The sequence below is a fragment of the Neofelis nebulosa genome, chromosome 5 (genome assembly GCF_028018385.1).
Source record: "Neofelis nebulosa isolate mNeoNeb1 chromosome 5, mNeoNeb1.pri, whole genome shotgun sequence".
In the NCBI taxonomy this organism is placed as follows: domain Eukaryota; kingdom Metazoa; phylum Chordata; class Mammalia; order Carnivora; family Felidae; genus Neofelis; species Neofelis nebulosa.
Window position 1 is genome coordinate 112,950,168 of NC_080786.1, and position 25,768 is coordinate 112,975,935.

A 25,768-nucleotide genomic window follows, 5' to 3' on the forward strand; every position below is an offset into this window, starting at 1 on the left:
CAGTTAGCTCAAGAGCAGACTATCTGACTGTGCATATGTTCAAAGCGGCCTGTGTCTGCTTATCTTTCCCTAGCTTTATGAGTATTCTCAGAATCAGAGCAAAAATGAATGGGGTTCTTATAGAAAAATGCGCTAGAGAGGTTCTTTCCATTAATGAGGTTCAATTGCTATCCCCAGGCCCAGCCAAACCCTATCACAGGCATCTAGGAGAGGCAAACAACTCTTACTGCAGTGATAGTTCTTATCTTCCCTTTCCTCCTGCAACTCAGCCTCCCAGCATGTTACACTATGGCTAAAATCCAATGGTATTCTTCCCCCAAAGTAGTCTATTCACTTCTCAATCCAAACCTTTACCTTTTATTGAATCTGCTAGTGAGTCAAGCATACCTACCCAGCTAATGTTGTGTCCCACTTTGAGAGTTGCCAGATGCAATTGTGGATGGATAAGATACACTGGTTTGAACAGCTTGTCTGACCCATAGCCATGAAGTTCCATCACTGCATCTAGCCACTAAAAACTTGTAGAGACCACCACAAGTGGCTTAAATTATTATCTACTACTGGAAATTAAAATCATTCCATGACAGTCTTTCTAACACTTTCATGTTCAGACAACACAAAACTGTGGTATGTTACAGGAACAATAAGAACAAAAATCTGTCAAATCTATGTTAGCTTCTTACATCTTTTTTGAAGTGTGTGTGTGTGTGTGTGTGTGTGTGTGTGTGTGTGTGTGTGTTGGTAGTAGCAGGGAGAAAGCAGGGCAAATGTTTGCCCCGCCTAGCTTACATGAGTTGTTGAAAGTACTAAAAGGTGAGAAATACTTGGCAGCACGCCACAATTGTAGGGTGATGTGTATTTTTAAGTCTAATGTTATTCCTTGATCACCCAAACACACCAGGGCATTACTTTTACTCGTGTTTAGTAAAATGATCACTTTGCTTTTCCTATTTCTAAAAGAATCAACTGGTTAGTGCAGGATCAAGAACTGGAAAGACTGCAATGATGAACTCTCCTAAAGTCTTTTACTAGGATTTTCTTAGCATCCCTTTACTACCTTGCGGACTCGCTTTAAAAACTGTTGGCACCGAAGGAGTCTCTCAGGCTCCGCCCCAAGCCCCTCCTACAAATTCTAGAAGGTCTCCTGGACTGGAAACGGGGCACGAAGGGGCCTCCTATACACTCAGAGCCAGGATTTGCAACTCTGTTTGAAAATGTAACTTGTAAATTGTAAATGTAAATGGGGAAGGACTCGGGCCATATTTTCTGCTCCATTGGTCCTCAGCGTCCTCAGTGTACTTTGTCTACACCCTGTGGTTGATTGGATAGCAGACCAGAGGTTGTACGTGACCAGAAAGCCTCTTATCTCATTACTTACACAGCCCTCTCGCACGTTCGGCATCCAGGTCCCATGTCTTGGCACCCGCCCTTCTGGGGACTGGATTCTTTATCTCCCCGGCGCGCCCCTGCAGGCGGCGACAGGAGCCGGACTACAGCTCCCAGCATCCCCCGCCCCTCCGCCCGCCGCCCGAGAGCCGACCCGGTAGTAGCTCTTCCCCGCCAAGGTTTCCACTCCCAGAGCTGCTCCCCAGCTTGGGACATCCAGAAGCTCAGGGACCGATCTCCGGGACGAGGGCATTGCTAGAGGTGACAGCGCGGCAGTATGGCCTTGCACCTGGGCAGGCTGAGCGCGGGCTCCTGCTGGCAAGCTGCGCGGGGCGGCCGCGGAGCGCTGTGCGCCTGGCCGGGGCGCTGCTCCGCGGGACGCATCTGCCGGCCCCCGGGCTCCGCTGGCACCGAGCAGTGCCGCGGGCTGGGGCACGGCCGGACCGCGGGAGGAGCCTCCCGGTTGGGGACCGGGCTGACCACGGCGCTGGCGGGGCTGGCCGGGCTGGCGGGGCTGGCCGCCGCCGCCTTCGGGCACGTACAGCGGGCGGAGATGGTGCCGAAGAGCTCGGGGGCGCGGAGCTCTTCATCGGGGAAGCCTGAGGAGGAGGACGAGCTGGCCCGTCGCTGCAGCTGCTTCATGGCCTTGCCTGTGACCGACCTGCGCGAGCTGCGTGGGAGACCGAGCGACATGAAGACCAAGATGGAGCTGCTGATCCTGGAGACCCAGGCCCAGGTGTGCCAGGCTCTGGCACAGGTAGACGGGGGCGCCCGCTTCTCCGTGGACCGGTGGGAGAGGAAGGAAGGTGAGGAGGCCAGCGCCTAGCGGGAGGTGGAGACGGGGGCGGGTGGGGGGGGTTGGTGGTTAGACATCGAGATTTAGGTTGCTGGCAGCAGATGACGGAGAATAGGGGCTGGGAGTAGGAAAGGGGTACCTACAGAGCGGCTGCTAGGTTAGAAGGGACACCTTCAGGAAGATTGAGACTGTAAGGGTCATCAGGCTTATGTTTGCAGACCTCTTGATGCAGATCTGTTACTCTAATCCTGGACGTTTCAAAGTCTATGCGATTTTTTAATGGCGCTTTTCGTAATAGTTTTAGGGTTATTTTCGGCCAACAGGCTTGGGTGTCCATATTTGTAATTGAGCATCGATTTTCTTCACATTTCATCCGCTTCTCTGGGTGCATTTCCCCCTTCTCCTCCTTCTTTAGAGATGGAAAGATTAACTTGCCTCCTATTTGTTAAGTGTTGGCCAGACTCCTCCTGAGGCTGTCATTGTGTCCTTATGTCTTTTTCCCAAGTTGCACAAGAAATATTTGGCTTGTCAGTAGTTCTACCAAAAGCACCCCTCAGACTTCCTGCTAGGACAATCTTCCCTTCCAGTGGCAAAACCCAGTTCTTCAGATTAGTAGTTACCAGATAGGAGGGGGGTGAGGAGAATGGGCAAAATGGGTGAAGGTACAAACTTCCAGTTATAAAATAAATAAGTCATAAGTATGTAATGTACTGCATGGTGACTACAGCCAAAAATATCGTATTGCATATATTGCTGAGAGAGTAGATCTTGAAAATTCTCATCGTGAGAAAAAAAAAATTTGTAACTCTCTGTGGTGTTGGATGGTAACTAGACTTATTTTGCAATGTATACAAATATAGAATCATTGTGTTGTACACCCGAAACTAATATAATGTTATGTGTCGATTGTACTTCAGTAAAGAAAAATCTAGTTTTTATAGAATCATGTATTTATGACCTTGTTATTGCCTATGTAGGGAAAGCCCACATCTTGGTCATAAACTTGAAGAATTCTTGGCTTCTTAGCTAGGAATACTACAGCATCCTTCTCCTCAGCAGCTTTTGAGCTGTGATGCTGCCTCATCTCTATTAAGTGAGGTTAAATCTGATCTTTTGCAGTGTTATCTATCTTATAATGTTTTCAAGTGAAGACCATTGAACAAGGACCCAACCACAAGTACTAGAGTAACTGTGTGGCCTTCAGAAGTTACTTAATTTTTGATGTGCCTCTGTGTCCTCTTCTCTGAAATGAGATTAGATACTATATGAGGGGATTGTAGGGATGATGATATATGAAGTGCTTAAAATATTGTCTGATGCATAGAAAGCACTAAAACAAATTGGACCACTTGCCAGCTGTGTGATGTTGGATAAAGTGTTTTGTCTTTCTGGGCCTCATTTTCTCACTCGAAATGTACAGGGGTTGCACTGGATAGTCTTACGTCCCATCCAGCTCTAAAAATTCTTAGAAATAAAGACAAACAAGTACCTCTATGAACGGTTGCCTTTGTGGTAACTCTAGTGTCTTAAGAAAAAAAAAACCTATTAGTAGTAAATCTCATCTACCTAAATATTAATGTGTATCTTATTCAGTTTAAAGTCCCAAATCCCTGAAGAGTTCAAATGTCTACTGTTTTTTAAGTGCCTATAAACAAAATTAAATGGTACACAGCACACAGAAAAAACAATTAATACAGAGCTCTTAAACTTGGTAATAGCAGAACATTCCTCAAACATACCCATACCTGTTTGTTTTTTTTTTTTTTTTTTTTTTTTATTTATTTTTGGGACAGAGAGAGACAGAGCATGAACGGGGGAGGGGCAGAGAGAGAGGGAGACACAGAATCGGAAACAGGCTCCAGGCTCCGAGCCATCAGCGCAGAGCCTGACGCGGGGCTCGAACTCACGGACCGCGAGATCCTGACCTGGCTGAAGTCGGACGCTTAACCGACTGCGCCACCCAGGCGCCCCACCCATACCTGTTTTTAACTTTGGACTTCTCTCATGTATCATAACCAATGGATGCCATTGTGAACAGTAGTATTTGAAGGGAAAATATTCCAGTGATTTATTTTATTTTTAAAGTTTATTTATTTATTTTGAGCGAGCAAACTTGCCCAGGGGAGGAGCAGATAGAAAGGCAGTGAGAGAGTCCCAAGCAGGTTCTGAGCTATTAGCACGGAGCCCTTTGGGTGGGGGCTCCATCTCACAAACCTTGAGATCATGACCTGAGCAGAAATCAAGTCGGATGCTTAACTGACTGAGCCACCCAGGCGCCCGTCCAGTGATTTATTTTAGATGTAGAAGAAATACGCAGTTTAGTGCTGTGGGAAAGATAGAATATTTGCCCACTAGGCAGTCGCAGTGTCATCAAGCTACGCTAGTTATCTAATTTTATCGTACTTTAAAATGCTAAATATCCTGATGGTCTAGAAGATTTGGACAGTAGAGGAGGAAAGTCACTCCCAATCCCACCACCTTCATGCAAGGGTTGTTTTCGATTTTGCATACACCCTTACCTTCTCTCCTCATGTTGTATTTCTCTAAACAGGAGGTGGTGGCATCAGCTGCGTACTTCAAGATGGGCATGTTTTTGAAAAGGCCGGGGTGAGCGTTTCTGTTGTTCATGGAAATCTTTCTGAGGAAGCAGCGAAACAAATGAGAAGCAGAGGGAAAATTCTGAAGACGAAAGATGGTAAATCAGGCAGTCTCGACAGCCTTTAAAAGTCCCTGCAAACCTTTATTCCCCATGAGTTCTATTTGTACAATAAATATTGCTTCTGTGGAAAAAAAAAATTTAGGGTGCACATGCCAAAGAAGCATGTTCACATTTACTTTTTAAAAATTGTATTTTAAGAGACAAAAAGGAGCTTTTGAAAATTGGTCCCGAAACCAAGTTGGAGTGATTTAAGCCCGATGATTAAGTGGAGCTCACCACGTGTTTTGCTTTCCAGGTAAATTGCCGTTTTCTGCTATGGGCGTGAGCTCTGTTATCCACCCCAAGAATCCTCATGCTCCTACTATCCATTTCAACTACAGATACTTTGAAGTAGAAGAAGCTGATGGTAAGCATCCCTGGAGCTTGCAAAATATTATTGTGCAAATATGAATTTTAAAACAAGCCAGGGGGCATAATTTAAGAATGCGAGAAAGAATATATAAATCTTAACAAGGTTTTCAGGAGGCGTATTAAGCCTTATTCCTTGGCAGGTGCAATGGATTATGCACGAGAGGTGAAAAGTGGAAATAGCATTGGCTGGGCTCTGAACTTCCCCATATTTCCTCCAACGCAGAAGGAATGATTTAATGAATCTCAGCTTCAAAGTGCACACAGGGTTCTTTGCACAGGAAAGAAAATCCAAAGGAAAACCTCACGTATAAGGTTAAGTCGAAATGGAGAACTTGCTTATGTGAAAATATCTTCCAAGTGTATTGCTCTGCTAGTCACCAGCGTGTTATCAGTGGGTTTAAGATAGGGTGGAGTTGATCATGCCTCATTAAGGACGTGTAGTTCAGCCCATGTCTCCAAATTAGCCGGACCTACTGTTACCACCCTGTGGAGCGTCTGTGCAGTGCCGCTCTGTGGCTGGTGGTCTCTCTGGAGGTGGTGGTATTTAAAGTCGATGTATTTAACTTTCATTTTGAAGACATTTAGTTTGGTTCAACCTTTTAATGTTAGAAGTTGGTAACTGGTACTGACAGCCTATAGACCCGACTAAACACATGTAATAGTTATTCTCAAATGGTAAGTTGTGTCCCTCTGTGTTTTTGCCCTTTCTGGGCTTAAGGTGGGACGGGCAGTGGTTTTTAATACAGGGAACATCAGAATCTCCTGGGGAATTTTTATAAACTGCAGATACCTGGGCCAGAGATTTGCTTGTTGTTTGTTTTTTGTTTGCTTGTTTGTTTTTTAATTGTGACCCAGCAGAGGCATTTTATGCTCCTCGTGTGATTCTGATATGCAGCCAGAGTTGAGATCTACTTCCTGGTCCACCCATGTGGTGTTTCATCATTCTCTGCCTTGCATATCATTTTCCTGCCTGGATCTACTCTGTCCCTTTTTGATTTCATACTTCTTTTACCTTTTCTTTCCTGCCTAGGCTTTACTGGCCATTCAGAGCTAAATTTAGTTGAATTATATATATAAATGTTATATAAATTTATATAATATATATATTTATATATATATATATATATATATATATATATATATATTAATGTTTATTTACATTTGAGAGAGAGAGACAGAGCATGAGCAGGAGAGGGACAGAGGGAGGGAGATGCAGGCTCCAGGCTCTGAGCTGTCAGCACAGAGTCCGATGCGGGGCTTGAACGCATGAACCATGAGATCATGACCTGAGCCAAAGTTGGATGCTTAACCTACTGAGCCACCCAGATGCCCCTAAATATTTTTTGATTGTCACCCACTTCATGTTAAACTAAGCTGATAAATTAAGTTTGCTAATACAGTGAGTAGTGTGCTACATCTCAAAGTCCGAAGTCTGCATGAAAATCACACGTCTCGATTTTGTAGGTAACAAGCTGTGGTGGTTTGGTGGTGGATGTGACCTCACTCCAACATACTTGAACCAAGAAGATGCTGTCCATTTCCACAGAACCCTAAAGGAGGCTTGTGACCAGCATGGTCCTGATCTCTACCCTAAATTTAAAAAATGGTAGGTAAAGATGTCATAACACCTAAAATATATTCTGTTGCTTCCTCCTGTAGATCCTGAAGGCAATATTATGTCACTGAATATGTTTTTCAGCTTATGAAGATTGATCTGGGTTTTTTTTGGCACCAGAAGTAGAATGCTAGTCTGAAGTGGTTTTATTATGTTGTTTATTTAGGAATATTTGAATAATTGGGTAGCAGTGTATTTTTTGATCCCAAATGATTTAGAATATAAATTTTAAGGTGATCTATGCCTGAGAATCAGAGGCTTTTTAATCCTGGGGTAGGCTTTTAACTTCTCATCCCAGATGAGAATGTTTGTTGCCATGGGAATATTCAGACATGGGAAGAGTCAGAGAACTGTTAGGAAAGATACAGATATACCAGAGATTTGGACAAGAAGAAGACTGGGATTGGAAACTTTGGTTAAGGAAACTCTAATGGTAAAGAAAAGGGAAACAAATGAGTTGTGAGGAGATCCAGGATATTTGGCAGAAGTGAAATGGAGTATAAGCATAAATTGTTTGGAATAAGAATAAAGTACTCAACTCTGCCTAGAGCTAATTGACATTCTTGAAAAAGGAAGAACAGGAAAGGTTTTGGTGTTTTTGTTGTTGTTGTTGTTTTGCATTGTTTTTAGAGCTAATAATTGTGGGATGTTGATATTATTTATGTAAGGGTATGGAGTTCAGCTTTAAAATTCTCAGAAAAGATATATTCTCCTTTTGATTGATATTACCAATGAAAATTGCACAGCTATGGAAGCATGAATGTAAGATGGAGGGATTTTCCCTCTCTCTCTCTCTGTCTCTCTCTCTCTCTCACACACACACACACACACACACACACACACACACACACACAAATCATCCTCCTTCCAGGAAGAGGACTGGTTTGGGTGACATTCTCTTTTTTTGGTTTCCTCTTATTGCCATTATTGAGATGACTTTATCTGAGTGATATTAGTTACTAAGACATCTAGGATGCAGGCTAGTTAAAAAAGAAGTTTTTAGTATAAGCATTTAGCAAACTTCTTAATTTTCTGGTGATTTTGAAATAGTGTGATTTGGTTAAAGCTGACTTCACAGCCTTGCCCAGGATGGTCTTCAACTATGTTAATAAAATGTGCCTGTAAAGGACAGCCAACAAGTCACAAGTCAAGGTGAATTATACCATTGCATCAGTTCTAGGGATTTGCATCTGCTACTGGTTTTGTTTTTTGTTGTTTTGTTTCGTTGGTTTAAGCTATTAAGGCTATTTTTAATGGAACCTTTTAAATAGCTTTTAGTTTTTGTTTGTACAGGTTTTTCTGTTTATAGAGATCATCTAAAAAGTTGTTTCCACAATGTAAACTATTTTCTACAAATTGAGCATTTAGGAAATGACTTTTTAGGAAAGCTGTTCTAGTGGGCACAGAGGGGAAAGCCTCAGGAGCAGATGGATAGTTTCATGTGCTGGCTCACAGGGGTAAGCTTTCATACGTCCCTAGACGTTCTCTGAACGTCTCCTTCCACCAGCCCTTCCCTCAGTCATGCCCGCTATGGAGACTCTGTATTGTATTGATGAAAGGAACCTTAGAGATTATTTGCTGTGCCTTCCTTTGGTGAATAAAGGACCTGACTTGAGAGCCGAAGGGTTGGCACCCAGTCAGACCTGGTTGGTGTTGTTGGTGGAGGATTCCTGCCCTGCCTCTTGCAAAAGCCCCAGTGCTGCTGAAGGCAGCAGCATCACTTGTTTTAAGAAATACACTGTTGGGGCGCCTGGGAGTGCTCAGTCAGTTAAGCATCCAACTCTTGATTCCAGCTCAGGTCGTGATCCCAGGGTCATGGGATCGAGCCCTGCATCCAGCTCCATGCTGAGCGTGGAGCCTGCTTAAGATTCTCTCTCCCTCTCTCTCTCTGCCCCTCCCCGACTCATGCTCGAGAGCACATGCACTCTCTTTCTCTCTCTCAAAATAAGTAAATAAAAAACACACTCTTAATACTGGACTCTGTTTGTTTTTCACTAAAGTTCTTACAGTTCCACATCCTTTAGATATGTGTTCTATTCCTTGCTTTGCAGATGAAAGCATAAGCATTTTCTACATGGGTGCTACTTACAGGAAATGTGTCTAAAGCCCTAGTTTCATTTTCATAGTTGGGCAGAAAAGTAAGGACATTGCTTTGGCATTAGTCAAGGATAAGCTGAAATGCTCACATTGATGTTCATGCCTTTTGTTCCCCCTTTGATCCCTGACATGGCCTTGCTGTGTCTTCCAGGTGTGATGATTACTTTTTTATAGTCCATCGTGGGGAGCGGAGGGGCATCGGGGGCATCTTTTTTGATGACCTTGACTCTCCATCCAAGGAAGAAGTGTTTCGCTTCGTGCAGAGCTGCGCCCAGGCTGTGGTTCCTTCATACATTCCTCTTGTGAAGAAGCACTGTGATGATTCATTCACCCCCCAGGAGAAGCTGTGGCAGCAGCTGCGGAGAGGACGGTGAGTGAACGAGTGAGCGAGCGACAGGAGAATAGACCATCTCATTGCAAGACTTGGGGCGGGGGAGGGTGGAGCAGCTGTGGTGGGTGAATGAATGGAGGGTGATGTGTTGCCTTGGGCAGGTACTTTGTTAGAGTTGTATTAGTACTAACTGGAACTTCTTTTGGTAACTAGGTGAATATCAAATGAATATTAAGAGTTGTCTGAAATAGCGTTGTAAAAACAGCAGAGGTTACCTCATTTGTCTGTATGTGAGAGATTCGTAGGAGCCATGTATTAGTACTTGCTGAATTTAATTCAGCTGATTTCTTTTAGTCTTCTAGCAGTTCCTTGCAGCCTTACGCCAAGATATGGGCATCACTTAATGTTTTTGCTGCTTTGTAGATTTGGAAGCCCACACTTTTCCATCCATTTTAAGGTTTCATGGAAGTTGTTATAATGGAAATAACCATTTCAGAAATTATTTACACTTAATGGTAATACTTATTAATGATGGAGTCTTTACTGTGTGCCAGCCAGTGTTAGACAGATTGCATCTAGTTTTCTTTACAAACCTGTGAGACTGGTGTAATTATCATTATTTTACAGGTGATAAAACTTCCTCCCCAAAAAGTAAGTCTCTTGCCCAGGATTACAATTAGTAAATAAAAGATCCCAGATGTAGAAGCAGGTCACCGTGACCTCAAAACTGGTAGTCTTTCCCATACACAAAGGAAGTTAAGTAGTTGAAGCAGGTTTGGATTTCTTACTAGATACTCAACCTCAGCCACCCTGTTCTGTGCATTGAGCTTAGAGCCCAGTTGGGTGACCACATTGAGGTCGTCTTCACACGAGGTATATTTGCAGATCAGCTCCAATGATCCACCCTGCCAGCTCACATCAATTTCTCACTGCTGTCTTAATTTCATTTGTAGTACTGGTCCATGGCTGTAACATGGATTTTCTCATTCATGTCAATTCTGTCTCAGGCAAATAAAACTTTTAGTATTTGAGGAGGCAAAGTTAGTCCCTGAAGAGGTCAACTTAAATAATGTTTCAAGTTTAAAGAGAAATATCTGTGTTTATTCTTTCTTGTGGCTGCCTGTGTTATCTGGTCCTTTAATTCAGAAATTTGGGAAAATGGAAGTTGATTAAGTTTTCTTGTTAGAAGTTTCTTAGTGCATCTGTTTTGGGACTCTTTCTTTGGTCCCATGATTTCTCAAATAATACTTTTACTATTCCTTCCTTTTTTCATTTCCTTGATATTTATTATGCAACCCTTATGGCTAGGCACTGTCCCGGCTACAGTGGTGAGTATAACATGCATCTGTGAAAAGAAGCTCATGGTTTAGTGGGGAAGGTATACCTAAGAGGATGATTTAAAACTCCGTGCGGTTTTATTTCTTAAATTCCACGTTTGAGTGAAATCATATGGTATTTGTCCTTCTCTGACCGACTTAACTCATGGAGTATGATACCCACCAGCTCCATCCATGTGGTTGCATGTGGCAAGACACGTTCTTTTTTTATGGCTGAATAACATGTACAATTTAAGAAATAAAACAAACGAACAAAGTCAAAAAGAAACAAACAAGAAAAACACATACGGAGAACGAACTAGGGGTTACTGTAAGGGAGGTGATGGGGGCATGGCTGAAATAGGGGAAGGGGATTAAGAGCACACTTGTGGTGGTGAGCACTGAGTAATGTATAGAATCGTTAAATCACTATATTGTACACCTGAAACCAACATAGCACTGTTGATTATACATTAAATAGCCAATGAAAATTTGCAAAAAACCCTCTGGAAAGTACAATATTCTAGTTTTGCCCAGGATTTGATGTGTAAGCTGGCAGATTTTGTGAATACTAATGAGGTGAAGCCTTAAAACTTCTTAGACATAGGAACAATGTTTTGCGTTCTTTTGTTTTCTGCTTTTTCATTATGTAATGACAAGACATTTTGAAAATTCCATTTGTGTGAATCCTTGCACATCAGGTATTTTTTGAGTTACGTATAAGTGTGGGGTGTTAGATGAATTTTCTGTGATGCGACATGGGAGCGTTTCTCACTGAGAACCTCCTACCCCCTGTATCTCTGGGCCTTAAGATGGCAGTAAACTCTGAGCCTTCAGATAACCACAGGTCCTGACTACAGTTGTCAGCATTGTCTTCCCCTTTTTACACACTGCACTCACAGCCCTATCTGCATCCTTCACACGTTATACCTCGCTCCTTTCCTTCCCCTCCAAGTAGGAGTTTCCCTTGCTGTGGTCAGGCTGCTTCCTTTTCGACTTGAGTCCCTTACTTGGGAATTTCCTTTAGTCTCTTACCTACTTCTATTCTCTCCCCAGACCTTGAACTTCACTCTTGCAGTCTTCTTTTTCACAGGAGAACAGAAACTAAAGATCTTTTTTTTTTATTAGAATTTTTTAAAAAAAAGTTTATGTATGTATGTATTAATCTCTACACCCAACATGGGACTCAAACTCTCAACCCCAAGGTCAACAGTCACATGCTCTTCCGACTGAGCCAGCTAGGTGCCCAGGAAACAAAAGATCTTTAACTTACTGTTGTTTTGCTGTATTTTAGGGAAGGGAAACAAGATAAAATTTAGGCATCTGTTAAATTGAAGGGAATGGCTAAAGTTCATTCATGGTTTACAGGCACTTCAGAGAGGATAAATGTATGGGAAGGATCAGAAAGATCAGAACTGGGGCGCCTGGGTGGCTCAGTCGGTTAAGCGGCCGACTTTGGCTCAGGTCATGATCTCGCGGTCCGTGAGTTCAAGCCCCGCGTCGGGCTCTGTGCTGACAGCTCAGAGCCTGGAGCCCGTTTCAGATTCTGTGTCTCCCTCTCTCTGACCCTCCCCCGTTCATGCTCTGTCTCTCTCTGTCTCAAAAATAAATGTTAAAAAAAATTTTTTTTAAAAAAAGAAAGATCAGAACTAAGTGAAACCTTACAGGAGTCAGCCTAATGTCAGGAAAGGGGCATCCTTCACTCAAAAAAAGAAAGCAGTTCAAGGATTCTTACAACAAATTCATATAGGGAGTTCCATACAGGAGTCTTTGAAAGAGACATTAGTACAAACTAGAGAATCCCAGCCATCCCTTAAATACCATGTTTTAGAAAGTCAGCATTGGGGTGAAAAAGGTGGCTGAGAGACAAATTCTTTTCCGTGCTCTTAGCGAGGAAGAAATTAAGAAGTTTCACTTACATTATCTTTTGAAACAGGCTTATAAGAAGGTGTTAAATAGTTATTAATGCATAAAATTCAATCCATGATAAATGAATGCTGAGGACTAAAAAGGGATTCATGGATATATTTAAATTTTTTCAAGGCCTTTGGCAAGTTTGCACACAGAAGGGTGTTTTCTAAAAATTGATGCACTGTGGAATTCTAGAGAATATCTTCCTCCAGGTGTGATTAAAGACTAACCAGTGGGTAAACAAATGAGCAGGCTTCAGGCTCTGAGCTGTCAGCACAGAGCCCAACACGGGGCTTGAACTCACGTACCATGAGATCATGACCTGAGCCGAAGTCAGACGCTTAACTGACTGAGCCACCCAGGTGCCCCCTGAGGGAAGTTTAGACCAAGAAAGTAGTTTCTGAATAAGTTGAGAAATGATCTGAAAGGGTGTCTATTCATTGAATTTTCAGCTTTGTTCTAAATTCTTAGGAGTAGTAAAAATTATCTTTGGAGTTTAAATGACCTTTTACAAGAGATCCCATGATGTTAAAGCCAATCACAGATTTTTTCAGCTAGACAGAGTTTAGATCTGACACCATGTGGCAGTTAGTGGAAAACAAATTTATCAAACCAAATTTCAGTTGATGCTAAGGATGGTCTTCTTAGAAACATAAAATTTAGCCCTGCAACCCAACCAATGCTTTTTATTTTGATTGCCATTAATCTGCAGGAAGACTGGATTATATGACTGTGTTTCAGTGCTATCAACTACTTTAAGAAAAGGGAATATCTAGGATATATTAGTAATTATTAATAGACTGCTGTTAGCTGTGCCTGGCCTTTCAATTACGAACGTTTTGCACTATCTTAGTAAATGGAAGTTAGGTAGTGAAATGAGGTCTTCTGAAACATCTCAGTTCATGGGGGAATACCAGAAAGAGCTGTTCTATCCTAATACAGGATGTCGTTTCTTTTTCTTGTTTTTTTGCCTTGAAGTTCTCATTTTTGTGTCCATTCTGTTTTCTTATTGGAAAACATAATCTTCTTGTTTTGTAACTGTGCCATGTTGGGGCCAAATCTATATCCTGTTGTTTGTTGGGTAGGATACCCTTTTATTTATGCCTGTCCAGATGGGCAAGACTGAACTGACTGTAGATTGGTGTTCCCTGTGCCAGTTCAGCTGATTGGGAGGGAGAGGGGCAATGGGCAGAAAGAGGCCCCTCCCCACCCCAAGCCCTTGAGGTACTTGTTATGGGCCAAGAAACATTTTACTCAACTGGCCCTTAATGTTATTTGTTGTCTTGACGTCAGGTATGTAGAATTTAACCTTGTGTATGATCGAGGTACAAAGTTTGGCCTCTTCACTCCAGGATCCAGGATTGAAAGCATCTTGATGTCTTTACCTCTAACTGCTCGGTAAGAATAACTCATTATAGTAATTATTCCTCCACTCCCAATCTGCTAACCCGTACAAAATGTGAAAATATGAACACTCCAGTGTCTTACCTAACGACTTCAATGGTTTTGATATTGCTGATTTTATAATAAAATCACAGTCAAATAATTAAGGAAAATTAATTTTATTAAATTTTTTTTTCATGTTTGTTTATGTATTTTGAGAGAGAGAGAGAGCGAGCGAGCTGGGGAGTAGCAGAAAGAGAAAGGGAAGAGAGAATCCCAAGCAGGCTCTGTGCTGCTAGTGCAGAGCCCGACATGGGGCTCAATCTCACGAACCATAAGTTCATGATCTGAGCCGAGATCAAGAGTTGGACACTTAACTGACCGAGCCATGCAGGCACCCCGGAAAATTATTATTTTTTTTAACGAATGAATGGCAGGATGAATGATATGGCTCTGTGGGGGAAGGGTGAGAAAGTATAGAGGGAATAAGAAGATAGGGTGGATGATGGTGTGTAGGGGCCCAGAATGACCTTGCCCACTCAGTGATTTTCTAGGAAGAGCTGTGGGCGAAGCAAATTTGTTGGCGTATGTCAGGTTTTTCAACTTAATTTTGTTAGTAATTTTTACACCTGTGAGGAAGTCTTCCTCTCCACTATGAAATATCAAACATGTGTGAAAGTATGAGGGATTGTTGCACATGCTCCATGTTCTCTCTGTGCTTTACATGATGCTGTGGTGAGCTTCCAGAAAGGTTACTTGAAAATGGGGTGGAGGGGGATTTTAAAGACAGATATATAAGAAAGAAAGACAGAAAGACAGAAAGAAAGAAAGAAAGAAAGAAAGAAAGAAAGAAAGAAAGAAAGAAAGAAAGAAAGAAAGAGAAAAAGAAAGGAAGGAAGGAAAAGAAAAGAAAAGAAAAGAAAAGAAAAGAAAAGAAGGAAGGAAGAAAGAAAGGAAGAAAGGGAAAGAAAAAGAAAGAGAAAGAAAGAAAGGAAGAAAGAAAGGAAGAAAGAAAGAAAGAAATTTCTGTTGGTGCTATTAGGTTAATAAAGATCTACAATTGACTTTTTGTGTATAAGAAAGTGAGAATGATGTGTGTCCAGACTAAATAGAAAAGATTAAAAAAAAATTACCATTGCTTGTTTTATAAGCACTAGAATCTTCATTTCTCCTTGAGGGTAGATGTCCAAATAAGAATGGACTGCCGACTTTGGCTCAGGTCGTGATCTCATGGTCTGTGAGTTTGAGCCCCGCGTCGGGCTCTGTGCTGACAGCTCAGAGCCTGGAGCCTGCTTTAGACTCTGTGCCTCCCTCTCTCTCTGACCCTCCCCCATTCATGCTCTCTCTCTCTGTCTCAAAAATAAATAAACATTAAAAAAAAAAAAAAAAAAAGAATGGACTGCTGGATGGCACTAAAGGTCTGCCTTGCCTCATTCTGCCATCCAGATCTAGCCTGGTGAGATTAGTAGCCCATATAGTTGTCACTGTCTTCAAAATGGCATTGTCTCTGTCCTTGTATAACTGTTGTTCTTGGGATCTCATGTCTGTAGCAAAAGCTCATATATGTCGCTGTTAGGTGTTCCTGACACCCTAGAGGTGAGATGTGAATAAGATGTAGAGATAAGTTCTTTTTTTTTTTTTTTTTTAACTTATTTTTGAGAGAGCCTATGCGTGCATGCGCATGAGTAGGGGCAGGGCAGAGAGAATCTCAAACAGGCTCTGCACTGTCAGTGTGGAGCCTGACATGGGGCTTGAACTCATGAACGGTGAGATCATGACCTAAGCCAAAATCAAGAGTCAGGAGCTGAGCCAACTGAACTGCCCAGGTGCCCCAAAACTAGAGATAAGTTAAGGGCTTCAGGTAGTCCTCCTGATTACTGCTGGCCCCTGATTATAAGGTACATTGTAAGCTGCAGATATGGGTGGATTATAAATCAATCCCTTGCTCATTTGCATAGTTCACATAACAGGTCACTTTTAGCTTCTTCTAGTCTATACCAAGTGCGTGCAAACTTGAGGCTGCAAGATGAATCCAAGTCCGCCTGTGATGTGTTTTTGTACAGCCCTTGAGCTAAGAATGAATTTTACATTTTTAAAGGATTATTAAAAACAAAAAAGAATGTTGTATTTTTTTTTTTTTATTGTATGTGGCCCCACAAAGCCTAAATTAAAGTATTTATATGGGACACCTGGGTGGCTCAGTCAGTTAAGCATCCAACTTCAGCTCAGGTGATGATCTTGCAATTTGTGAGTTCAAGCCCCACATCGGGCTCTGTGCTCACAGCTCAGAGCCTGGAGCCTGCTTCGGATCCAGTGTCTCCCTCTCCCTCTGCCCTCCCCTGCTCGCACTCTGTCTCTCTCTCTCTCTCAAAAATAAATAAACATTAAAAGAAAGTTTTTTAATAAAAAAAGTAAAAATAGAGTATTTATTAATGTGACCCTTTGTAGGAAAGGTTTGCTAACCCCTGGTCTAAACGAGGTTTTGCCAGACTTCATACTACAGCTTAACCATTTTGACTATATTTGTATATTATCTGAGGTATTCACTTACATTTTATACTCTTATTTTTTCTGAGAGAGAATTTGTTTAAAAAGGCAAACCGATATTATTGCTATAAATAGAAAGTAACACATTAAAATAAATGCATAAATGCCAAGCTAAAAAAAGTTTGCCTGTGGATCCTCTGTGGTTCTACATTTTGTGAAACCTGGTTTCTAGTAAAAGTGTATTTTAGCTCTGAGATATTAATATTAGCCAAAGGATGCTCAGGAATTATTAAAATATTTTATTTCTTTAGCAGCAAATATTTTTTAAAAGCCTAGTGGGTAAAAGGCATATTAAGTACATTGGAGACAAGGAGATACAAGAAATTTTTTACTCTTAGAATTTTAATTTTCATTTATTTTAAGAGGTATGTGTGTTGTTTATTATTATTTTTATTATTATTGCATGTTTTGCTTTTGTTTTGGACCTGTATAGATGGGAGTACATGCATTCACCCCCAGAGAACTCCAAAGAAGCGGAAATTCTGGAAGTTCTGCGCCATCCGAGAGACTGGGTGCATTAATGCAGGCGGAGTGGCCTGCCTGGGGCTTGGGGGACACAGAATGAGTGCCCCATTCCACCGGCCCGCAGCGTTGCCACTGTGTGGCAGTGAATAACCTGTGTGTTAAGCTCCAGTCTTCTCCACTCTGCAGTCTGCTTCCTTGGCAGACACAGAGTGTGTTTTAAGTACTACAAGTTTCCATAGGATGCTGCCAGTGACAGGTGGTGATATGGCAGCTTGTCAGAGTCAATTGGTTGATAAAAACCTCATTTATACTTTCCGAATCATTTTATATGACTAGTTTACAAAATACAAAATTGAGTTTCCAAGTGTTGAGTTAAGGGAATCTAAATATAACTTGCATCAGGAAACTTTTCATGCTCTTTTTGTTTTATGTATTTTTTAAAGTTTTAGCTTCTGCCACCAAAAATCGGTGGTGGGATAAATTTTATTTTCATTAATTCAGTGAGGTTGCAACTTCATAACAATTTCAGAAAGCAATTTGAAATGAAGGTAAAACATTTACTTTGTCATGACAGAAGTTTCGTTGATCATAACCTTTATATATCTTTCTCTAGAGATAATAATATTGTAAAATGTTCATTTTTATAATGACATTTAGGAACACTTGAAATTTCCTAAATATCCGCATGTGTTAACAATTCAATAATTCCCTGTAGTTGTTAACTCTAAAGTGACATCACTGTTATTTAAATAAGGGACATCTGAGATGTAATTCTGATTTTTGTAGAGCTATAATTTGTTAATGTTGGATTCTCTGCACTTTTGAATGTGAAAGCTTATAACCCTGGAGTCTGATATTTAAAATTTTCTATTCCAGACATTTCTATATGCAAATTTAGATTAAGAACTGGGCATGTTTGAGTTAGGAAATGTTTCTCATTTGGGAAATGAGAAATACTTTCCTTCCTTAATTAAAGTCAACATAACTAGTGTGAAAAGCATGTAGGCATTTTATAAATATATTTCTTTGTAAGATGGACTAAAGTTGCCCTCTTTTTAAATTAGAGGTTGTGTAGTAAATCACAATAGAATAGTGTGTCTTCTTTGTTCATATAATAATGTGAGTGTATTTTACTCATAATATGTTGAAGTTTGTAAGGAATAGTATCTTCATATTATTGAGCATTATCTTGGAATATGTTAAATGTATGTGATTGTGTATGTGACTCTTTAGGGCTGGGAAATGTATGGACTCTTCAACTATCTTACAACAGATCTGCTGATAAATTTTATGAAATATGACTAAGAGATGTTTCTATTTTTCATTTTTTTAGGGGTAATTGATATAGGGAAGATAAATATTTTTTAGCACTAAAGCCATCATTCCTCAGCCCTAGGTATTTTACCCAAGAAAAATAGAAGTTTTGCACTCAGATTTCCATAGCAGCTTTTTTCGCAATAGCCCAAACTTAGAAACAACACTGATACCCATCAACAGATGACTGGATAAACAAAGGATGATTTACCAGTATGTGAAAATACTACTCATCAGTGAAAACGAACAACCACTCTGGTGAATAGCAGAACAGCATTGTGCCAAGGGAATGAAGCCAGACACAGAAGAAGACTCACTGTATGACTACAGTATGTGAAAACCGAGAAAAGCCAAAATATGAACAAGGGAAAGCACATCAGTAGTTGCTGGGGCTAGAGCTGGGGAATTGATTGTGGAAGGGAACCAAGGAGTATTTTGAGGGGATGGAAATGGTCTACCTATTGATGGTGGCAGTGGTTACCAGACTGTTTACATTTATCAAAACTTATTGACTGGGGCACTGAAAAACATGGACTTTTATTGTGTATATGATTTATACTTCAATAAAGCTGATTCAGTGAAAAAAAATATACAGGCATATAGGAACAAATGTTCAAATAAACCTCAGTTTACCTTGTACGATAAAAATTGCCTTATAAAGATCTGCTAGTCTGTTTAGTTGTGTTTAGGGCTGTTGGGGTCTGGGCATTCGACTAAGATGAAATTTCAAAATTTCAGGGCATCAGTTCTTCATACTCTTCAATAAGCATGTATTCCTCTTACAGATGAGACTATGGGAGAAAAGGCAGAATTGCATAACTATTGGAAAATAGATCATTCTGCTGTTCCTCAAAATGAATTTCTCTTTTAAATCCATATTGATGTCTATTCTGAGTCTCCTAGAGGCCCAGGGTGTACCTCCAAATGGCCAGAACACCTAACTGCTGGTGTCTTATACATGCATATTAGTGGTCATAAGGGGTGGAAATTTGAGGAATGGCGTGTAAATGCTTTGGAGCAAATTTCTAACCACTATTTTATATCCATCACTAAATTCTGCTTACCCACATATTCAACTGAATGTTCAATGAGAGAAAAACTTCTGCATGCTAAAGAGCATCATATTAGGTCAAACACTGTTCCCTTACAATCTATCCTTCCATGTGTCTATTGCTGTTACAGTTCATCCAGACAGGAATCATCTGACACCTGTATGCCTAGGCTGGGACAACTTCAAAGACTAGGTTCAGCTCGGTCTGTAACGTACAGGTGGTTGAGAACAGGTATTCCACCAAACAAGGCAGAGGCAGCGTGGTTTCTTCTTTCTCATCTAGTCCCAGAGGTTATGTAGTATCACGTCCTCTAAAGTGCACTGGTTACAGTGTATCATTAAGGCCAGCTTCAGATTCAAGGGGGAAGGGCATTAGATCCCAAACCACAAAGTAGATTTGGCTTTCCCTCTTTTATTGCCCTAATTAAATCCTGTTGAGTATCCCTTTGAAATATTTCTTGGTTTCCTAATCTGTCTGCTGTCAGCACTCTACTCTTCTCTTTCACTTGAACTTTTTCCAACACCCTACCTGTCTCTGGACACTTGGACCTCCATTCTTTCCCTTCACAATAACTTCCCCAAATCCCAAGACTGTTGCTTTCCTCAAATATTCTAGTCATCCTCCACTTCTACAGAAAAGATGCGAAAAACCTGATATTCAAGGCTATTCATTTGACCCCAGTCCTTCCTTTCTGCCTTTTCCTCTGCAGTTCTCCCCTGCCCTTCAGCCTCAGCCTTCATGCACCCTACTCATTATTCTGAACAGTTTCTAAATCTCTCCCATCTGGCCTTTAGTCAGGCTGCTACAACCCCTGTTTGCAATCTCTTATGCTCTGTCCATCCTTCCATAGCCAGTTCAGACTTCCAAGAACTTTCCTTGGAATCAATCTCCACCCCTTCAGCACATTTTATCTTTAGCATTGCTTTCACCACAGAAAATATTTAAGGTGGCTCTTCCCTTATTTATAATGCCTGCCTACTACGTTGTGGGTGATTTGTTAACCCTTCCAACGCTGTTTTGCAACATATTGTGTAATCAGGCTTGGTATTGCTTGGCTTTCTATGTAATTGTCTTATTCCTAGTCTGTGAAGACAGAAGTTCCCTGTATGCATCTCTTAGAACCCATTTAGAAATGGTTCTCAGGTGAGGATTGATGGGGGGTGGGAGGGAGGGGAGGGTGGGTGATGGGCATGGAGGAGGGCACCCTTTGGGATGAGCACTGGGTGTTGTATGGAAACCAATGTGACAATAAATTTCATATTAAAAAAAAATGGTTCTCAGGGATGTATTCTATTATCCCTGCCACAAGTACTATGTATTTGAAATCCCATATTTAAAAAAATTGATCCTTCTTCCTAAAGAAACACTCGTGTAAAATTCCAATTTCATAAGAAACCTAAATTAGCACATTTAAGTAGAGAAGCTTAGATATTTACAAATAGCTGAGTAGATTTGGTATTGTTGCCTGAAACCAAGTCAGGCCATACAGCATAAAACCTCACAGACCTGTTTCTACAGGTCGTTAATACCAGATACACACTAGCATACCAGCTGAGTAAGGTAATTAAACTGCCTTTCACCTTCCAATCAATGTACTTGGTTTTTATTCTAGAAGTTAAACTCATTCATCAGTAATCAGTATTATAAAGAATGCTTCACCTATTAATTCAGTCCGTACTTCAAAACATGCTTGCACAGAAGTTGGCACAGTTCAATCCTCGTTGGTTTCAATGAGCTGACACAAACAGGGTCATTTAGGAAAGTCATTTAGGCTTTGCAGTTGTTTAGAGTTGCAACATTGACTCCATCATGGACACGTTTGCTTATGAAATGGTTAGGGAGGTATCAAATTCAAGTTTATAAATAAATTTGCACCAGTTGGATGCCTGTATTTAACAACAAGGGAATAATGCATCTGTAGATAAAATGCAGGTTTGGTCAAAGTTGCTTCCCTTTTGCTGATTTGGTGAGGCAGCCTGAGACTTTCAGAATGTTCCATGCCTGCTGTTTGACATCCTTCTAATAAGTTTAATATACACAATTTCAACCCAGCTTATCAATTTCTTGCAGTTAAAGTTGCAGTTTATTTAAAAATTTCAGTAGATAGTCTCAAAGAACGTTTAAGTTGTATCATTACAAATTAACTTTTGCTGGGAGTAGTTTTTATTCTTTATTATGAACTTGATCTTCTATGCCATTTAACAGTGTACTACTTAAATAATGTGAATATTTCGAGGAAACAAAGAATAAGGACCCACTTTTCATCATTACCTCTCTCTCTCCTTTGTAGTAATGTGAAGGAAATATGGTATCTTCCTTGTAAGGCAAGACAGTCTTCTCAGAGAACGCCCAGGCTTGTGGAGCAGAGACATGCTGCGTCAGAACTCTTGACTCATGGAATCTGTGAACATATACAATGGTTGCTGTTTTATGTCATTAAATTTGGGGTGGCTTCTTCAAGTGCAGTGGACACTGGAACGGGTTAGATGCCATTAACAAAAGAGGAGAGCAGTTTTGATGGTCTTGACGTGCCTTCAAGCCAGTATTTAGAGATGCAGGTCTAAGGCTCAGTAGAGAAGTCCAGTCTAGAAACAAATATTTACCAATTATTTGTATTGATAATTGAAAAAGTGGAAGAAGGGGAGTCATCCAAGGAAGTGCATGCAGTGTCATAAGAAAGCAAAGTCAGAGACTGAACTGGGGACAGAGAAATGAGCTTGAGAAGAGGGGTCAGGGAAGGAGGAAGAGAAGCAGCTCCTGGAGCAAATGGAACAGGGAAGAAGGAAATCAAAAGGGACAAGTTGGATGTGATTGTAATGAGGTTTAAAACATTATACAGTGACTATGTTTCCACATATGAGAAGACATTAAAATAATACATGTTCTATGTAAATAAGTTTGATAAATCACATATTAAGTTTAGATTTTTAAAAATGATCTAAGACCCTAAATTACCAAGATCTTCTAAGGTACTAAAATTTAGGTGATAAAATAATTTCCATTAACGTGTCAGATAGTGTTTCCAGTTTCCCAAATTGTATTTTTTTTTAATTTTTTTTAAAGTTTATTTTTGAGACAGAGAGAGACAGAGCATGAACGGGGGAGGGGCAGAGAGAGAGGGAGACACAGAATCCGAAGCAGGCTCCAGGCTCTGAGCCATCAGCCCAGAGCCCGACGCGGGGCTCGAACCCACGGACCGTGAGATTGTGACCTGAGTTGAAGTCTGACGCTCAACCGACTGAGCCAACCAGGCGCCCCCAAATTGTATTTAAATACGAAATTCTTTAAAGTACCAGTAGGTGGAGCACATTTGTTGAAGAAAATCTAATCCTGGGTTTTGGAGGGTTTATTTTGGGGTGGGAGGAGAAGGAAGAAAAAGTAAAGGGAAGTAAACAAGAAGAGAGAGAGAAGGAGAGAGGGAGAGGAGGAAGGTGAGAGAGGGATAACAGGAAAGAAGAGGGAGACAGGAGAGAAGATAAGAGAACTGTGAGATCTCTACTTCATTCAACTATGGGACTATTGGAGAGATTATCTTAAACAAGTTGTATTACATATTTAATCACAGAGGGTTAGTTTAACTAGGATGCTTGTGTCTTGTCAAATGGCTCCACTATGTTTCATTTTTCTCTTTATTACAGATTCTGGAGTCGGCAATGTCTATAAACCCAACAAGGTTGAATTCCTAGGGAGCTCCTGAGTTGTGGTTTGCCTGAAACCATGTGAAATGTGTGCATTTTTCTGAGAGTCCATAATGCTAATTTGATGTTCAAAAGGATACATGATCCTGAAAAGACTGAGGACAGTTCATCTAAATCAGGAAAGCACCTATACCTCAGGGGAAGTGCATGATATTCAGTGAAGAGAGGTAAGAAAACATTTTTTTATCCCTTCAAAAGTTCTATTTTTGTGTGTGACTTAATGATTTGTCCACAATAAATTAGTACATTAATGCATATATTTAATTTATAAATAAGCAAGAATATTTTAGGGGTATAAAATTAGTGGCACATAATTAAAAAATTTCAAAATTCGCTTATGCATATAAATGGTGTGTATTTTTACATTTTTAAGGACTAAACATGAAAGTGGAGAAATCAGCAGAATATATTGATAAATCAAAGAAAGAAAACAATAACAATGCATCTTGACTTCCGGTTGGAGTTACAGGGGAGAAAATGTAAATATGCTAATTTCTCATTGATTTTAAAGGGAACTAATGGATACTGTCCAAAGAAATGAAGGGGAACCTGACTGGCTCGGTCAGTTAAGTGTCTGATTCTGGATTTCAGCTCAGGTCATGATCTCACAGTTCGTGAGTGCGAGCCCCCACATCGGGCTCTCCACTGGCAGTGCAGATTCTCTCTCTCTCCTCTCTCTCTGCCCCTCCCCTGCTCACTCATTCTCTCTAAATAAATAAATAAATAAATAAATAAATAAATAAATAAATAAATAAAAATAAAGAAATGGAGAGCTAAGATGTTCAATAAAGATGTGATAATGGAGGTATTCACTAGAATAGAAATATAAATACCACAATTATTCACAAAACTCATAAACATGGAACGAAAAAAATCCCTGTAGAATAAGGCATACAGTATGATTTCATTTGCATAAAATTCAAAAGATACAAAGCTAGACCACAGACTTTTTTTCTTATTATTGAAGTTTAGTTGACATACAGTGTTAGTTTCAAGTGTAAAACATAGCAATTCGATTGAATAATTCTATATGTTACTCATTGCCCACCACAGTAAATGTGGTCATCATCTGCCATCATATAACATTATTAGAATACTACAGACTATATGTCCCACGCTGTAATTTTCACATAGACTGTTTTTAAATGGTAAAACTAATGAAAAACCAATGATAAACACAAATTCAGGTGAAGGATTGAGTCAGGGTTTATGCAGGGCTTCCAAGTTCTCAAGTGGCCATTTTAATATATCAGCATATCGATAGGAAATTTCTTAGCATCTTACTCGTATTTCTTAATGTTAATACATATTAAATATTTACTCGTAAATCTTTTAAGCTAGGAGCCAAGAAACTTTTTTTCTCTGATATCAACATACACCTCTGTGGGTTTTCTTGTTGACATCTTGATACGTGTTCTTTAAAAACCAAATTTTTTCCCTAATATTTAAATGAATGCCAATGCTTTGTAGAAAAATTTTGTAAAATAAGCAAAAATAGCAAGAAGGGAATAGCAATCACATTTTATAGCACTCCTCAGAAATAGTCATAACCACTCAATATTCTGGTGTATTTCTTTTTAGCTATCTCACACACATTTGAATATAGTTAAATCATAATGTGTATATAATTTTGTATCCTGATTTTTCCCCTTTATGTCTTAAGTATTTCCCGCTGTTATTTTAGACTTTCAAGGGCAGAGGATAGGCTGAGATGAAAATGGGTTTCTTGAAAGTGAGCTATTTGCAGGGGGCTCAAAGCCATGGCTCACCCTCTTTCTCCCAGAGAATTTGGCTTCCAGCTGGGCAGAAGATTCAAGGGCTGTTTTATAGAAAACTATTTTCTAGTGCAGTTCTAAGGAAAAAAATAATACTTCACCACTGGGAGCATTGGTGTTTTCATCACAAAATGATTAGCTCTATCCTTTGTGTCTCCCTCCCCCCCGCCCCCGCCCTGCCTCCCACCACCAACCCTCTACTCCCAGAGCTTCCAATCCAGTTTTTAGTGCTCTTTAAAGGAAGGGATCATCAGATATTTGGGGGAAATCTCCAAATATGAGAAAGAGAGAGAAAAATAAGCAGAAACAATAGACAAACATACCTGTAGTGCAAATATCCTCAGATAGATAAGAGCTTAAATTTATTATTTAGAAATGTGGAGGCAAACAGAAAATACACGTAAGAGATTTAAAAGTCGTTACTTCAGGGGGGCACCTGGGTGGTTCAGTTGGTTAAGCGTCCAACTTTGGCTTGGGTCATGATCTTGCAGTTCATGGGTTCAAGCCCCGTGTCGGGCTCTGTGCTGAGGGCTCAGAGCCTGGAGCATGCCTCAAATTCTGTGTCTCCCTTTCTCTCTGACCCTCCAGCACTCATGTTTTCTCCCTTTTCTTTCTTTTCTCTCTTCTCTCATGGTTTAAAAAAATTTTTTAATAAAAAAACATAAAAATAAAAGTGGTTGCTTTTGGAGAGCAGGACCAGGGGTGGATAGAAATGGAATAGAAAAAGGCTGTTTTTCATTATAAGCCTTTATTTATATTCAATTTTTTAAACTGCAGACATTTGTTTATTAGATTAATACAAATATTAAACAGTAAAAGCCATGGATTTTTTTAACGTCTCAAACCATCATTTCTTTATGCATATTTTTCCATCATGTAGGTTTTTCTTATCAGAAAGAACTTTCCATTCTGATACATTAATTTTTTTGTCATTATCGGTGCTTTTGAAAGACCTCTTCCTGTTTTTAACCTCACTGTTAAGATTAATTAAATGCATGTTATGTTCTAACTA

General features: G+C 40.3%; 1 protein-coding gene across 1 annotated transcript; it reads left to right on the forward strand.

Annotated features, from left to right (window-relative positions):
• Positions 1 to 782: 782 nt before the first annotated feature.
• On the forward strand, positions 783 to 18,218 carry CPOX (coproporphyrinogen oxidase). Its single transcript, XM_058731642.1, has 7 exons — positions 783 to 2,192; positions 4,734 to 4,877; positions 5,137 to 5,247; positions 6,717 to 6,858; positions 9,116 to 9,334; positions 13,816 to 13,920; positions 16,886 to 18,218. The coding sequence occupies exons 1-7, from the start codon at positions 1,664 to 1,666 to the stop codon at positions 16,971 to 16,973; spliced, it is 1,338 nt and encodes a 445-aa protein (XP_058587625.1). The 5' UTR covers positions 783 to 1,663; the 3' UTR covers positions 16,974 to 18,218.
• Positions 18,219 to 25,768: the final 7,550 nt, after the last annotated feature.